Source organism: Echeneis naucrates, chromosome 1 (assembly GCF_900963305.1).
Source record: "Echeneis naucrates chromosome 1, fEcheNa1.1, whole genome shotgun sequence".
Classification (NCBI taxonomy): Eukaryota; Metazoa; Chordata; class Actinopteri; order Carangiformes; family Echeneidae; genus Echeneis; species Echeneis naucrates.
The window spans coordinates 8,717,593-8,733,314 of record NC_042511.1 but is presented as its reverse complement, the minus strand read 5'-3'; the positions used below and the strand labels follow the sequence as shown (position 1 = coordinate 8,733,314).

General features: G+C 43.0%; 2 protein-coding genes across 6 annotated transcripts; one reads left to right on the top strand and one right to left on the bottom strand.

The window, feature by feature from the left end:
- The first annotated feature begins 218 nt into the window (after positions 1-218).
- Positions 219-6,052, top strand: scoca (short coiled-coil protein a). 5 transcript variants are annotated; one of them, XM_029500134.1, is made up of 4 exons: positions 219-606; positions 3,458-3,526; positions 3,614-3,694; positions 4,252-6,052. In XM_029500134.1, the coding sequence occupies exons 1-4, from the start codon at positions 543-545 to the stop codon at positions 4,392-4,394; spliced, it is 357 nt and encodes a 118-aa protein (XP_029355994.1). In that variant the 5' UTR covers positions 219-542; the 3' UTR covers positions 4,395-6,052. The 5 variants fall into 5 exon arrangements, with proteins under 5 accessions (XP_029355994.1, XP_029355986.1, XP_029356003.1 ...); XM_029500126.1 differs by having other exon boundaries at positions 3,455-3,526; XM_029500151.1 differs by lacking the exon at positions 219-606 and adding an exon at positions 1,824-2,406 and having other exon boundaries at positions 3,455-3,526.
- Positions 6,053-6,130: 78 nt separating this feature from the next.
- clgn (calmegin) lies at positions 6,131-15,643 on the bottom strand. The gene is made up of 15 exons (XM_029500104.1): positions 15,480-15,643; positions 13,504-13,779; positions 13,282-13,355; positions 13,043-13,101; positions 12,649-12,790; positions 12,377-12,458; positions 12,067-12,259; positions 11,678-11,867; positions 11,439-11,552; positions 11,160-11,316; positions 9,994-10,209; positions 9,713-9,829; positions 9,469-9,616; positions 9,214-9,365; positions 6,131-7,502 (listed from the first exon to the last, which is right to left on the bottom strand). The coding sequence occupies exons 2-15, from the start codon at positions 13,777-13,779 to the stop codon at positions 7,431-7,433; spliced, it is 1,992 nt and encodes a 663-aa protein (XP_029355964.1). The 5' UTR covers positions 15,480-15,643; the 3' UTR covers positions 6,131-7,430.
- Positions 15,644-15,722: the final 79 nt, after the last annotated feature.

Sequence of the window (15,722 nt, the reverse complement as noted above, 5' to 3'; positions counted from 1 at the left end):
CCTGTAGCACCTGTCGCTCCTGCCACTCCTGTAGCACCTGTCGCTCCTGCCGCTCCTGCCGCTCCTGCCGCTCCTGTCGCTCCTGTCGCTCCTGTCGCTCCTGTCGCTCCTGCCGCTCCTGCCGCTCCTGCCGCGCCTATCGCTCCTGCCGCTGGTCCGGTCGAACCGGTTCATCAGTCATGTCCCCTCCAGACAGTTGAGGTTGTTCAACCGTCTGGTTCAAACACTGACGTGACTTCACTTCACACAGCTCCGTGTGTGTGTGTGTGTGTGTGTTTGTCTTCCTTTCACTTGACCGTACTGGAGCTTGAACTTTGAACTTTGCGGCCCAGTAGTCGCCATGGCGACCCGTTGTCTTAACGACCACTGTAACCGGAGCCGTCGGTCAGGTGGGTTCAGGTAACCGTGACGGTGTGAATGATCCAGGCAACAGGTGTACAAGGAGGCGGAGGGGCTAAGAAAGAGTTTAATCCAAGAAAGAGAAGATCAGCAGCCAGTGACCGAGATAAACACAGCGAACAGGAGCGAGAAGACCCTCCACCATGGACACCGAGGTGGACGGGGAAGATGGGACATTCACTAACATCTCTCTGGCAGACGACACAGGTAAAAACCTCCATGGACCATTCTCAGGTTTCCACACTCACGTTTTCTCTGCTTAACCTTTTCAAGAGAACACAAAAAGTGGTAGTTCCTTGGTATTTGGCTGCAGGTTCATCCAACCAGGTTGTACCAGTCAGGATGTTATAGCAGCTCTTTAAACATTCCTACCAGATACTGTGTATCATTGTATACATTATAAATACTGTGCAAGACAGATAATTGCCAAGTGCCTGTTGGTCTCTAAACTGTCAAAAATCAGCATTTCATCAGAAATGTATTTTCTATGTTGTGAGCGACAGTTAGAGCGGCGGGTATAAATATGTGAGAGAACAAAGGGCAATGAGACAGACAAACAGCTGGTAAAACCAGAGATCTGATGTGGGTGTGTTGTGCTGGGAGGAATGAGATGTCGCTCCTAGCAAACTTTCATTGCCTTGTTTGTGCCTTCATGTTGACATTTGTTATTTGCACGCACACACACACACACACACAAACAAAGTAATTTTCTATTAAATAGATAACTTTATGCGGATGAAGAGATAAATGCATAAATTGTGTATGCTACATAGTTTGCACATACTGGCTTTGCATTAGCAATATCAAATGATCATAAACCAACAGAGCTGTAATCTGTAAGGTTGAGTTCTGGAGGCCTTTGGCAGACTAGCTGCAGATCCAGCCATGACCTGTTGAAGCCACCTGAGGCCAGACATTTTTGAGATATACTCTTTAGTGTTTTCCAGACCCCGCCGTCTGTTAGAACCACTGGAGATAATACTTACTTAGGGATATGCAGAAAGTTTAAAGATCTTGGAGAAAGTTTGTGCTTTTGATTGTAAAAAGAAAAAGCTCTTTGTACTGTATAAATATGGTAAATATAATAGGGTAGGGGTTAAATGCATATCCATGCATTTCAAGCTGCTAAAATACATTTCATTTTACGTCAGTTAAAGTCAGGGGGAAGTGCCACTTTTTTCAACCAAGAAATACAAAGTTTATGTCAAAAGCAGTAAAATACATTTTTCCGCAGTTCTATACATTTTAATGTTATTGTTATTCCTGGTACTGTGTAGGTTCCCTGGTTGAACTGGGCTTCTGTCTATTAAGCTTTGCCATTAAAAACGTGTCCTCTGCAGATCTTCATCTTGACCTGTTGATTGAGCAACAGCTTGAATTTCTAGTGTTTCCTCACAGCTTCGTCCTTCATAAACTGTCTGTCACAGAGAATTTTGAGAGCACATGTTTAGAAATGTTAGCAGTTGGGTGCCTAACAGTTGTGACACTTTTCACCAGTGATATGTGGCAGGCTTTAGGAAGCAGATACACTGAGAAAATGGTGGAGGCAGAAGAGACTGGACACACAGTTGGTTGGCTGAAGCAGCAGTATCCCCAGGGTTTGGTTTGGCAAACAAGCAGCAGCATATGGACTCCTCAGAGCGAGCAGACACACACACACACAGATGTATATATTAATGTTCCCAGCGGCCTGAAAACACTCCATTCAAGCAAACACACACACACACAAAGGTAGGTTTTTATTGCCAACTGCTGCAGTGACTCTTTGTGTATGTCCGTGATTAGCTACCGGGGAAAGACTGAACGCCTGAGCATCTGCTAGTGTGCAGCAGTGCAGTGTGTGTGTGTGTGTGTGTGTGTGTGTGTATTCATTGCTCCCCCTGTCGGCCATAGTGCTCAGTAGCTCACTCACACAGTGAGGTATTGATGACGGTATTGACGGTGCAGCAGAGCTAGCATCGCCCCTCGGAGCCTCCGGTGTGTTTACACGGTGATTTCTCGCTCCCGGTGAGTTGTGACCGGTTTGGTTGTTGTTGTTGTTGTTTTTTTTTGTTTCCGATCATTAAAATGTACCGAAGCTCTTCCGCTCACATCTGACTGACGCCAGCGCTAGCTAGCCGCAGCGGTTAGCTTGTAGCCGTTAGCGGCTGCTGTCCGGCCCATGTCTGGTGACACGGTCCACGGTGTATTTGTCGGAAAGCCGTTTCTAAGTATGCCACTAATGACACTATCTAGCTTCTGTTGCTGGCCACGACAAAGCCACGTCCCCATTTGGCGTCGGATCCGTTATGCTAGCTAGCTCTCTGAGCTAACAGCCATTGACTGACGCCTCCGCTCCGTCTGTATTGACGGTGGTTGACTGTCAGCCTCCTGGTCGATCGGCCCACCGCTTTATGTTACATCTGACAGTGTATCTGCTAGGATGGCAGCGATATGCCGATTTTCCGCGGTGCTCTCAGTGTTTTAGGGATGTCGGATTGGACCAACGAGGAATCCGAGCAGATGTAGCAGCTCAGCCGCTAACAGGGAGCTGAAGGACCAGCAGGAAGGGGTCGTTAGTCTCCGAGCTGTCAGTCCGTGTTTCAGTGTTTGGGTCGGGACAGCCATGTCAGTGCGGCTGAGCCTGGGCGCGGTGTACACACACACACACACAATATTTGGTGTATCAAATCAAATTCAAGGTTCAGACAAACAACACAATAAGTCAGATTTTTTTACTTCCAATATATCTGCCCTGAGACTTAGCCCGAGTCTGGCCCATTCACTACACAACAACAATCAGCACAGTTTGGACCTACATGGGCCAGATCGGTTCTAGGACCTTTCTCCAGGAAAGAAATACTGTCACGTAAAGTTTGGTGATTCTGTAAACAATGATTACACAAAACAAACACAACTTTGAGAACTTTTATATTAAATGTGGAAAAAAATGTGTACCAAACAACAAATGGTGTCTTTCCTTTGTTTTGGCCATCATCCGCGATTTAAATGATAAGACTGCATCTGACAAACATGGTGAAATCCTAATGTCCTTACATACATCTTCTTTTTTTAGTAGACAGTGAATTTGCAGTCCTGTATACTAAACAGGAGAACAAGCTTTCCATCATGAACTGCGACATAGACGGTATGTCTGCCTTCACAACTTTCAGTCGTCATGGGAAAATCTGCTGTACTTGCTCTTACATGTCATCACTGCGTGTGTCTACCATAGGAGACATGGAGAACCAGGTGGAAATGGAGGAGAAGACCAGGTTAATAAATCAGGTTTTGGAGCTTCAGCACACACTGGAAGGTAAAGTACACACATCCCACTGAGGGAAGAGACTCCCCGCACATTTAGTAAAAGGTTGGTTAAGACGCCCGTTCTGATTTTCAAACAGGATTTTTTTAATTTGTTTCACATTTGACACTTCTTAGAGTCTTGGATGTAACTTGCATAAACTGGATGATAGAATGTGCATATAGAACTTATATGTAACCACCTTCCTTATCAGTACATGCTTGTTCTTTAGCAGATGTTCTCTTTACCAGAGGATATTGGTTTTGATTGCCCCCACCATCTGTGTGCTGCTGCACTTTCGGTTGCTACATTGCAGATCCATGCTGATGCACTCACTCCATTTCTGCTCATGTTAAACGCCACAATTATCCCACATTAGGATGACAGCTAACAGTCGATAGCATTGATGATGGCTTAAAGTCACAAATATTTATTTTTTTTTCCCAGACAGAAAAAATATCAATATCTAAATTCAGTTTTCCTATGATTACTACATACAGTTACACATTTGTTATTGTTTAGTTTTTTTATCCCTTTAATTACTTTCTGTCTCAACATTTTTATTCCAGACCTCTCAGCACGGGTGGATGCAGTCAAAGAAGAAAACCTGAAGTTAAAGTCAGAGAACCAAGTCCTTGGTCAGTACATCGAGAACCTGATGTCGGCCTCCAGTGTGTTCCAGACCACTGACACTAAAAGCAAACGGAAGTGAGCTCCTCTCAGAATACAAGAGAAAAAATAAAACAAAACCCCAGAGGTCCCAGGTAAATAGCTGGGAGAGGAAACCCACTGTGAAGATATGGAGAGGGGTTTTTCTCCACAGACCTGCGAGTTTTCCTGAGTCAACTAACAATTTAACAACTAAAAACCATAACCTGACTTTGTCCCCCATCCAGCCAGCTCAGAAATAGATACATTTCATGTTACTCTGGCCCAGGTCTGTTTAACAGCAGGCTTCCTCTCCGCAGTACATGAGGTAGAGTTCATCCTGTAATCACAAATACACACACACAGCCAGTGTGGGTCTATGAAGTGGTTGAGGGTCATTTGTACCTCAGGTTTCTTCTCATTTCTCTCTGTTCAAGTAGTATCTGTAAAATAATTCTTATCCGTGTTTTGCCTGCTTGTTTTTGTTTTGTTTGAGGATGAAATTGGCTTTTGTGGCTTTTTCCAACCCTGACAGTGTTTCTGTCTCAGCCCTAGATATTACAAATACTCTTTGACCATGATCCTCATTTTCAGCACCAATTTGCTTTGTTTATTTATTTTTGTAATGGCATTTTCTATGTCAGCTGGATCTGAGGTTTTGGTCGCACTCAGATGCCTGTACAAAGCACGACTATACTCTACTTCCTCTACTTAAAAAGCTGGAAAACTGGACAGTATTAGTAAAAATGAGAAAATAAACTTAGATAGCATGTCTGATTCATACACCTTTTTATGGTTTTTCCTTTCGTTGACCAGTTTACATATCCAATGAAATGAAATGCAAACTGGAGGGTGCTGAGAGCGTCCTAACATGTGGATCACAGATAGCACCACATGGAGCTCTGCAGCAAAATAAAAGCACAGAGAAACTAAATGTTGTCTTAACACTCACTCTTTGTAGGTCTCAACTAACTCCAGTGATGTTTTTATTGCAGTGGTTGAGTTTTGAATTACAAAGACACAGGATTTCCCTTCCGTACTTAAATTTAAATTTGCCCTTTGATTTGATCAAGTCATAAACTGTAACAGAAGACTGACAGGAAGTGGACAGGTCATAAAGACAGTGTCATCCCGGAGATTACATTGTGTCCTTACACTGTAGCTGTGACGGGTGGACTTAATGGGAAAGACAGGCAAATGAGAAGGAGGAAAAAAAAAGGAGAGGCTGCTAGAACAAAACAGTAAAGAGCCCCTGAGTGCTATTGATCCAATCAGCGGGGCCTGGAATATGCTGGCAGCCAGAGGACAGGTCTGACCGTCTTCACTGCAGACGGGAGAGGGTGTCGACTTGTGCTACGTTACATAAAAAAGCAGTACTAGGGATAAGTGGATGGAGAAGAAAAGTAATGTAAGCCAAACAAATTTGAATTCCCTTTAAAATCTGAACGGTGCAGTATAGTGAAGGCTGGAAAACGCCAACTGACTTTGGTCCTGGTTGAAGTAGTTGGTAGGGTTGGTTTGGTAGTTAGGAGGCTTTAAACTCTGTATATGCTGTAATCTATTGAAGTTATTTTGATATTTTTAACTGTTGTACAGTAGTATTTCATTCATTTTCTGACATGCTACCTACGCACATCCTGTTACCATCCTATCTTGTGTGTAGACATCCTGCATCTTTGCCTTTAAATGTTTTTGTTTTAATAAAAACCTAAAGTCACTTCATTCTTGGCTGCTTTTGTCCCATATAACTGGAGAAAAAGTGGCTCACCCTGTAAAGCAGAAAAAGATTTGCACATCTTATCAAGCTTCAGACAAAATTTTTCTTTATTAAATATTTTTAATTTCAAGAGCAATGTACAATTTGCAAAACAAATGTAAACAGGGATTATCTGCCAGCATATGGCGAGAATGAACTACAAAAGCTTGAGACACTAATATAAAACATAAATTAATGTCTTCCCCAGGCAACAGTCTAGATCAGAACTCCAGCTTGTCTAGATGTTACAGAAAAGCACTGCTGTGTACTGATGATGAGATGTCTTCACAGGTTTAATGTCTTTGACGACTGATGGCCAAGGTGTTAAATCTTTTGCTGCACACGTTGACAATGTCATGTTTTTGTTTTGTTTGTTTTTTTTTTTTCATACAAGCCTGAGCTCACTAAGCTCATCAGTGGTTTATCATATTCAAGAAACCTGTGTCACATCACTTATAACACTGCATTATCAAATCTTTATTTGTACTGTCTTTAAAACAAATCTCAAAACAAATAGAGTTAATGCTAATCCTTAACTCTTAAATTACCATAACTTAGTAAAAAACACAAAATAGCTGATACTGATGCTAAACTAGCTAAAACCTAAACGGAACATCCATTTTTAAAGAGGTATCTTTTAAACCTAAGCTGAAATGCCCTGACGCAGCAGTATCATCTCAAACAGCCTTTCTTACAGCCCACCGTCCTCTCTTCCTGGCCCGAAAACCCAACGTTTTCCGACAAAGCGGGACATTGTCAAACATTGTCCCCGCACAAGTTCTTAGAGACAAAGAACAACGATAAAGTCTAAATTCTGAGCTGTAGCCCCTATGATATGCTGTATAATGGTACAAAATGGAACAGACAGCAGTGCAGAGGCTCTGCTGCCATCGCTCTGAGGGGACAGTGGAGATCTACGATGTTGTATACTCAGACGGGTTGAGCAGGAGCACAGGTGGAAGAGGTGTGGGATTTTCAGGCTGATAGGCATTTTGACAGCAATGGCTTATAGTAGGGGAGAAGAATGATGGCAGCGTGGAAGCTCTGGAGGGAGGAAGGAAAACAGCTAAATGCACCAAACTTTCATGGATTTCACCTGATAGTTGAACGAGCAGACGGGAGGACGACAGACGAGGTGCTAGATGGGGCGGGATGTGGACTGGGAGACCGGGAGACCGCAGGCTGAGGGAGAAGATGTGAATGTGGCAACCAGGAATGCAGGCTACCAGGTGGGTGGGAGGAATTACATGCTGCTCCGCTCAGGAGGCAGAAGCAGCAGATATGGCCCTTCCCCCTCGTTTTTACTGGGAAGGCGAGGAGACAGCAGGCATGGACATCACCTCTTCAGTCTTTCCGTACCCTCCTCTTTCTCACGGCTTGTTTGTGGCTGTCCTCATTGACATCTCCCTCCTTTGGCTGTGGCCCAGAATTTTGGTGATACAAAGATAGAAAACGTTTAATGGATGAGACATAAACATCACTCAAACTTAGCAGACTACAAACAAAGCGTGTAGAGTGCACCCCATTTGTAATCACTGGAATTTTTTTTAACAATGTTGAGTTTAGTTAAGCTCATGATCACTGAAGAGGAAAAGGAGCTGCCAGACTCCCTGACTGTTCTCACCAGACACAAGGACACACACACACAAGCGTCTAAACAAAGGGAGGGCACTGTGTGTCTGCACTCCTAGAGTCAACCAGGCCAAACACAATATCACTCAGAACATTAATGTGACACTCCCATGAGGTATCACTGCAGACTAAGCTCATATACATACGTGAATCATTACTAAAGTGCCTCTATGGAGAAATTTGTTAGCAAATTATTTGAGCGTGCCCCTCTGTGATTTGTCACATGGGTTCCCCACCTTGTCTGTCTGTTTTTTTCCTGGTATTTCTGTTGACAGCTGCTATATGAACTGATGTGTGTGAGTGTGAATAATAAATAATAAATAATAATAATTGCAGTAAACAGGTCAGTTATGTAATGTGAACTTTTCTCCTTTCAGTTGACTTTACACACAAGGAGCAATGCAACCCTTTGTTATAATCACACTGGACCACTGGAGCTACTTCAAATTTTAAAAACAGGGAACTGAGTGTTGTTAACATCGAGTAAGACACAATGAGACATTTGAAAGGCCAAAGAGACAAATTACATCCTGAAAATATTTAAAAGTCCTTTTTTGTGAGTGTGAGACTCCCCTGTCTTTTTGATTATAATATTAGCCCGGGCACTATATTAACGATTAAAAGGACCAAAGTATGAAATCTGTGGACAAAATGCACATAGGCCATTTTGACTAACTGTGCCTTAACTTTGCGATGTCACAAAACAGTTACCAACCTCTGTAAGGCCCCAGACACAATCCACCTGGAAACACCATCTGGCTGTTTTACCTGAAATCTGCTCTATTTCTATTTATCGCTATGAAAACAGAGGAGCACAGAGTCTCTTCTGATTGGCTCACTGTTGTGTTATGTCAGAGCTTAAGGCAAAATCCCCCAAATAGCACATACAAAACTAGGCCAAGACAGCTTCCAATACTGAAACCACAAGTTCATCCAATTGTTGATATCAACGATTGAAATCAAACACTGGTAAAGTGTAAAATATGGGACTTTTAAGAACCCTGCACTAGAATGGTATCATGCCAAGAAGAATGATAAGCTGTTGCCTCTGTAGCCTTGGAAAATTAAATACACAAACATGATGTTCTAGCCCTGAGCTCTGAACCTCAGATATCAGCATGAAAAAAAATGTCACACTGACATGTATTAAAACAAGCTTGGCTGCCAATTCACACTTTTGGGACAAATGGATCCACTCCGGCAGATGGAGTCAGTATGAATAGCTGCTGTCTTAATGCTGTGAAGGTTAACACACTGGTATAGAAATATTTTCTATTTCTTTCACATCATTAGAATATGGTTAGCTGATAAATTAGTATATTCACCTCTGTAGTAGCATATCACACATGACATATTGTCCTGAGCTGAATATTAGATAATGTGCAATAAGGTTACAGGTCCAGATATAAACTTCCAGAGTGCAAGGGAACCTCAGAGTATTTCTTAGCACCATCAGCTCATGCTGCTGCGCAAGTGAGAACAAAGTAACACTAACCTCATATTCTAATGTTCTCTCTGGAGTTTTGCTTTCTTCTTCCCCTTCTTCATCTTCCTCTTCATCAGCCTCTTCCTCTTCTTCATCATCCCCCTCTAGATTGTCCCCTTTTGCATCAACACCATCCTCCTCCTCCTCCTCATCAGCTTCTTCTGTTAATTTAGAAGAGCATAAAGGTGATGACAGTGAGGAGGACGCAATACAATCTAGAAAAAAGTCGAAGAAAATGCACACCAGCAGAACTGACTGTCTGACCTGCAGCTGCTGCAGCTTGTGTAGACTCGGCTGCTTTGTCTTCCTCGTCTGCCACTGCCTCCTCTTCTTCCTCCTCCTCCTCTTCCTCCTCTTCTACATCAGGCTGGGGCACCTCCACCTTCTTGTACACATAATCATCCTCTGATTTCTGGAACAGAGATTTGGTGCACTTCTGTTGAACACCTGCACGTAACACGTGTATGATCAGAAACATACAATGAACAACACAGCAGTTTCATGGTACCTTTGGCCAGCAGAAGAGCACAGCCAGTCCTATAGGCAGGCCTACTGTAAGTATGTAGATCACCCAGAGCCATGGACGTTCCTCTGCTGCCATTGTCAGTTGAGCAAAAATCCCAGGCTGGTTGGGTGGAGGAGTGAGAAGAGAAAAAAGACCAAAGAGCAAAGACAGTGAGCATTTTTGTGCCATCAGGCAGCCAGTTGGTATATTACATGCACACAGTGTGTATGTGTAAATGCGCTATGTGCATTCCTGTTATATCCAGTGATGATCATCATACTGACCTCATTAGCGCTGGCCACAAGTTTCTTTAGTCCCCAGCTGTCAGAGGCCCAACGGTCAGCCACCTCCTTGTGAGAGGTGATAATGAAGTTGTCAAAGTAGATATCCGAGGTCATGGACCACAGCTCCAAGCCCAGAGCTTTGAATGGCGTCATCCTGAATGGCTGCAAGTCCTCGAAGTAATCTGGGTTATCGATTTTACGAGGCTTCCAGACCCCCTAGGAGGAAGCCAAAGAAAATGAGTGGAAAACAACACAATGACATATACAATGCGGCCAAATATACATATACAGCATGTGTATATACTAGGGGTGGAATGGTACGTGTATTCTTCCTGAACTGTCCGGTACAAAACGAGTTACACGTCTACCGAACGTACTGAAAATATTCCTGCAGAACTACTTGCTACTCGTTGGTTCCTCTGGGTGACAGAACACTATTGCAAAGGCCCGTATGTTGTTGTCAAGCCATCCTACCAACCTCGTTTAGCATGTAGCACAGAGCAGCCTCACTGAGCTTAACCTACCCAAACAAATTTGAGTTAATGAATCCAACTAACCAGTCTAACCTAAGTTAAGACGAGCCACATGGAGCCGTAGGGCAGTACACTTTAGCAACTATTGTTAGCACAGAGGAACATGAGGCCTGTATTTTCTGCGTTTCCTATATTGAAGAATGCATGTGTGATTTCAAGTTATTTCAACTTGCATAATAAAGCCAAAGGTTTTTTTACTTAATTGAGCAGTTTGAATGTGAAGTTGAAAATGCTCAGAATTTTCTACGTGCCGCAGTTTAATTGATTTAACTTTATTTTATTGCTTATTTTTACTTTCCTACCTCGAGCTGGGTATGTGTTTATTTAAAAAGAGCCATCCATTATTCAGGGAATTGTGTTATGTTTAATGTTTTCAGAATTTTGTTTTCAATATGATGATAAATTAAAAACAAGATCACATTAACCCCCCTGCCCCCGTTTTCTGTACCAAACTGTGACTTTAGCAAACCGTTACACTCCTGGTATATGGTGAACTTAACACAGCATACAAACTGTGTTTTTGCTGAGTACTTAAGACAATCAATCATGTTTTAAAAAATACCAAAGCTAGTGACAGAATGTGATGGGACTAGACTGATTAGTTAACAGCATATGTTTAATTTTTCTAGTCACCTGATAGTTGGGGTTGTCCACCAGTGGGGCTTTCCACTTGCCCTTGTACTGAGGGTTGTTGATCATGGGGCGCTTCCACTCCCCGCAGCCAGGGGCCGTCTCACAGGCTGGGTTAGGAACCTGCGGTGGCTCCCACTCTCCATCCATCTCCTCATCCCTGCGAACAGAGGACACAGAAAACAGAGCTGTCAGGCAGAATCATTTCTTCCTATAAATAACCTAACTAAAAGGAAGGTTATGAGTTTATTTTTGTGGAGCTATTGTAGATGAGCCTATTACCAGTCTTCTGGTTTCTCTGCATTAGGGTCAGCAACAAACTCTAGTTCATCATCCAGCCAGCCCTCAGGCTTTATAGCATCAGGGTCCTCAATCTTGGCGGGTGCATCCTCATCCCTGACACACACATACATCAACGTTTATTGTTTGCATAGATAACTAAGGCCTTTACATTAAAGCATGTTCATCTGGGAAAAAAAAAAGAAAAAAGTTCAGTCTACAAGCATGCAGGATATACTCACCAGTCATCAGGTTTGACAGCTTCAGGGTCAGGAATCTTGGCCCTTTCGTCCCACTCGTCAGGTTTGGAGTCATGGGGGTCATCCATCTCTCTGGGAGGGTTGACTGGAGGCACCATATCATTCAGCAGGTTCCCACGACTTACACTGGACTGATCAATGAACATTTCGTAGCTGTTGTCTGGGTTCAAGACTGACGACAGGAAAAAAATGCGCCATTTGACAAAATGTGAAAACAGATGGAATCACAAAACACACATGCAATGTAGCAAAAGTGTATGAAAGTTTTTTTAAGCGTCAAATGAAATTTTTAAATTAAGTCAAGTCATTAAGTCACATCCTGCCTTGCAGCGACAACACCAACATTAATATACACATAAAAAGCTGCCTACCCAATGTGTAAAGGTGAGTCTTCTTGTCAGTGTAGAACTTTTTGAGGTCGACATCAGCTCTTTTGGCATGCTTCTCTTCCATGTCTTTGTTCAGGGGATTTTGGTGGCGGAAGATGAAGTGCAGTTTGTAGTCCTCACCACATTTGTCAGGTCCAAACATGATGGTGTAGGGTGTGCGGTCTTGGAATTGTTCCTAAATTGCAGAACATTTAGGAGTTGAATTTCATGAAGAAATCTGAGACTGCTGAATTAAAATTGGGACAAATTCTACCCAGTTTGGCATGTAAAGCTGAATAAAACATATACTTACTAGATCGAGATCATCAGTATCTGAAAGCAGTTTGATGTAAGCTCCACCACAGTCGATACCATCCTGAAAATTCACCTCATACCTGCAACCCAAAGACAACAAAATTATTTGTCCCGGGTTGCCAGTTTCTAAGTGTACCAGTAAAATACAAATGGCAGATTTTAAATAGATAAGACAAATCCACTTGCAGCGATAAGTGGATGTATGAGGAGAAAAACAGACTAGAGTGAGTGTGTAATTATGAAAATTATGAATTATGAATTTGAACTCACTGTATGACCAGAGGCTCATCCTGGAAGATGAAGGGTTTGTCCAGCAATGCAGCAATTGCGTGATGTTTGGCCCGGGACTTCAGCACCAGACCCAGGTCTCCTGGAACCTTGTTCTCCTTCAGCTGCTCCACAGCCCACTTCCCTACAGAGACGTGTCAGACATTCAACAACCAGATTTTTGTTTTCATTGCCATAGCTTTGACGACTGTGGTTTAGGGTAATATTTTTTCACCTGCAAATATACACTCTAATTACTTGGTTGTATTATTGTACAGAAGAACACATAGCTAGCACTTTTAGTGTCATTTAGCTGAGGTGTAGTGACCTAATCGCTGCAATGCAATCTTATCTTATTTCACACCCATATTAGTAGAGGGAGAAAACAGCGACAAACCATCATATTTGGCAATCTCATCATCGGCGTCCCCCTTAACTGTCTTTGAAAGCTGCCATCTGTGAAGACAGTCAAGACAGTTACCATCTAGACAAGAAACAGTTAACACACTTTTACCACTGATTCTGTAAATTTATCTTGGTTAAGCAATACTGCCGGAGGCTCATGTATCCCAGCATGCATCAATTATTTATGGTGTATTTATAAGAATGTGTGGCGGTCAATTTCTCAGGTAATACCTGCCCAGTGATCCATCATCAAATGTCTCTGCAAAGTACACATCTCCAGAGGGAACAGGAGTCACGTATGTTACCTGATGAACAAAAGAAACAGGTTTTTATACACAATTTTTCTTATATACAAAGCTTTCCCACCAACTCCCAAATTTTATCTACTTATATCTAAATCTTTTCTTTTAATTTCACTAATGACTTTTGCTTGACCAATGATGTGTTCCTGACCTGGAAGGACACATTGGCCTCGATTTCAGTCTTGTCACCCTTTCCACTTGCTGAGTCTTTGTCATCTGTCTCATCAAACAGCTCTTGGTCCATCACCGTTGCCTCCTCATCTTCTTCCTCTTCTGCCATAAGAACCTTTAATTCCTTGTCCAAGCCAATATCATCATCAATATTTTCGACATCTGCCTCTGACGGAATCTCCTGAGCCACCACTGCAGCCACAACCAGGGAGGACAGGAGCAGCAAGCGCCACATCCAACCCCTGTCCAACTTCATCTTTGGTGTGGAAAGAAAGGGAACAGGTGGAAGAGGTCATAGCCAGATGGTTACAGTCAGATAATGGGGGAGGATGGTTTGAGTGAGGAGGGTGTGGTGTGGAAGGATGAGTAAGGGGGACTGAAGGAAGAGGCGGGTGTACATGTGGAAGATGTTATTTATGGAGAACAATGGGGGAGGGGTCACTGATAAAAATAGAGAACACAAATGTGTAAAGTGATGGATAGATGTGAGGGTGAGGGTTGGAGAAAGGCTGTTCAAAGTTTGTTGACACTTTATGTGTACTTTGTGACCTGTCCTCAGATATTTAGAAATATTTCCTCAAAAATAACTTTAAGTCTACCTTTTCTCTGTTGTGAGGTATTTATTAATTAAAAACAAAGCCAGGCTCCATAAGGAAACATAGCAAAACATCTGTACTTTTAAATCCGCAGCATACGTCTAACCGCTTTGAAATCCCACTGCCTCCTCTTCAGTTTACATCCTTACAAATCCTAATTTGTTGCCTTTTAGTATCTGCACATGGGTGTGATCCTTGTGTGTGCGTGTGTGTGCGTGTCCTGATAACATGCGCTAGAAACCGTGAGGGCAAACTGCTGAAGAATGGCATAATTCAGAGGTCTGTTACTACAGCAAGAGCCTCAGTGACCTCCTATTGATCAGGCCACACCTGCTAGGCGTTGTTATGAGCAGTAGGAAATGAAAAGCATCTCTGGGTGCAAACAGAAGAGCAGTGAGCTCTCCTTCCTAATTAACTTTAATACACAATGTGCGGTTGTCCTATTTGTTAACATGACAGTGCAGGATGATCAAAAGAATTCATTTGAGAAATCTTGGCCAGATCTACAAGAAGAAGAGGTGGCTGGAAAATGTAAACACACAAAACATTTATGTGAAAAATAATAAGAAAAAAAAAAAGCAGGTTGAGAACAAGTACACATATGAGACAAAGCCTTTCTTTGCTTGACTCACTGTACCTGACAGCCTTGCCCTTACACATGACATGTCTACAACTGAGTTTAACCTTACAATTCAGGTGCTGCTGGGGTTGTGAGGGAGAAGTTAACACTTACATTTTAATGTGTGTGGTAAGAAAAATATAAGCTTGGTCATTTCTGGCAATTTGATCACAAGACAGAAATCACCATTTATGCTATTAAAGTAAATTACATTTCACTAGAAGAATCAACTCCTCCTATTTAGCAGTGATAGATCAAGTGCACTGCGACAACATCCCTCATGAGCCTCTAGTTTCACATTTCAAAAAGCTCTTATTCATTTTTTTCCCCTTAGCTTCGCCCTTAAAAATGTAGGCGGTACAGAGGTCAGGGGACAGGGCTGTAGAGCTAACATGGCTGCCACGGAACATGCCCAAACTCCTCTTTAAATGACTGGCTCCGGCTGCAGCACCTGCTCCGCTAGCTGATGCTAACTGAACGGCGCGCCAATCATGAACAGCAAACGTTAGCACAACATCAGCTTAGCTGGCGAACTGAGCTTAAACGCAGAGCGGGACTAATTCAACGCGCTTGCTATAGAAGCACAAGCTGCCACACAGGCAGCGTCACGTAAAAGGTGACCAAAAGTGTTTTGTTTTCCATTGTAATTTAGATGCACAGCAGCGGTTAGCTTGCTAAATTAGAAGCGGTGATGGCGCACAGGGAGGGATGGACGTAATGAATGAGCGCATACAAACAAACCTTGTGGGCTCTTTTGACAGGAAAGGGAAAATCCTCAGTGAATGCGGAGTCTGTTGTTTATCAAGAACGGGAAGCCCCCTGCGCGTTTATCCAGCTCAGGAGGATGGCCGAGGCCCCGGGGAGCGGCTGCTGAACACGGTCAGGAGATGACAGCCCGGCCGGGATAACGGAGCGCCGCCGAAGAGCGCGAGAGTCTCTAAGAATGAGCACGAGTCCTACCAGCAGATGGCGGGCTTGAGTGGT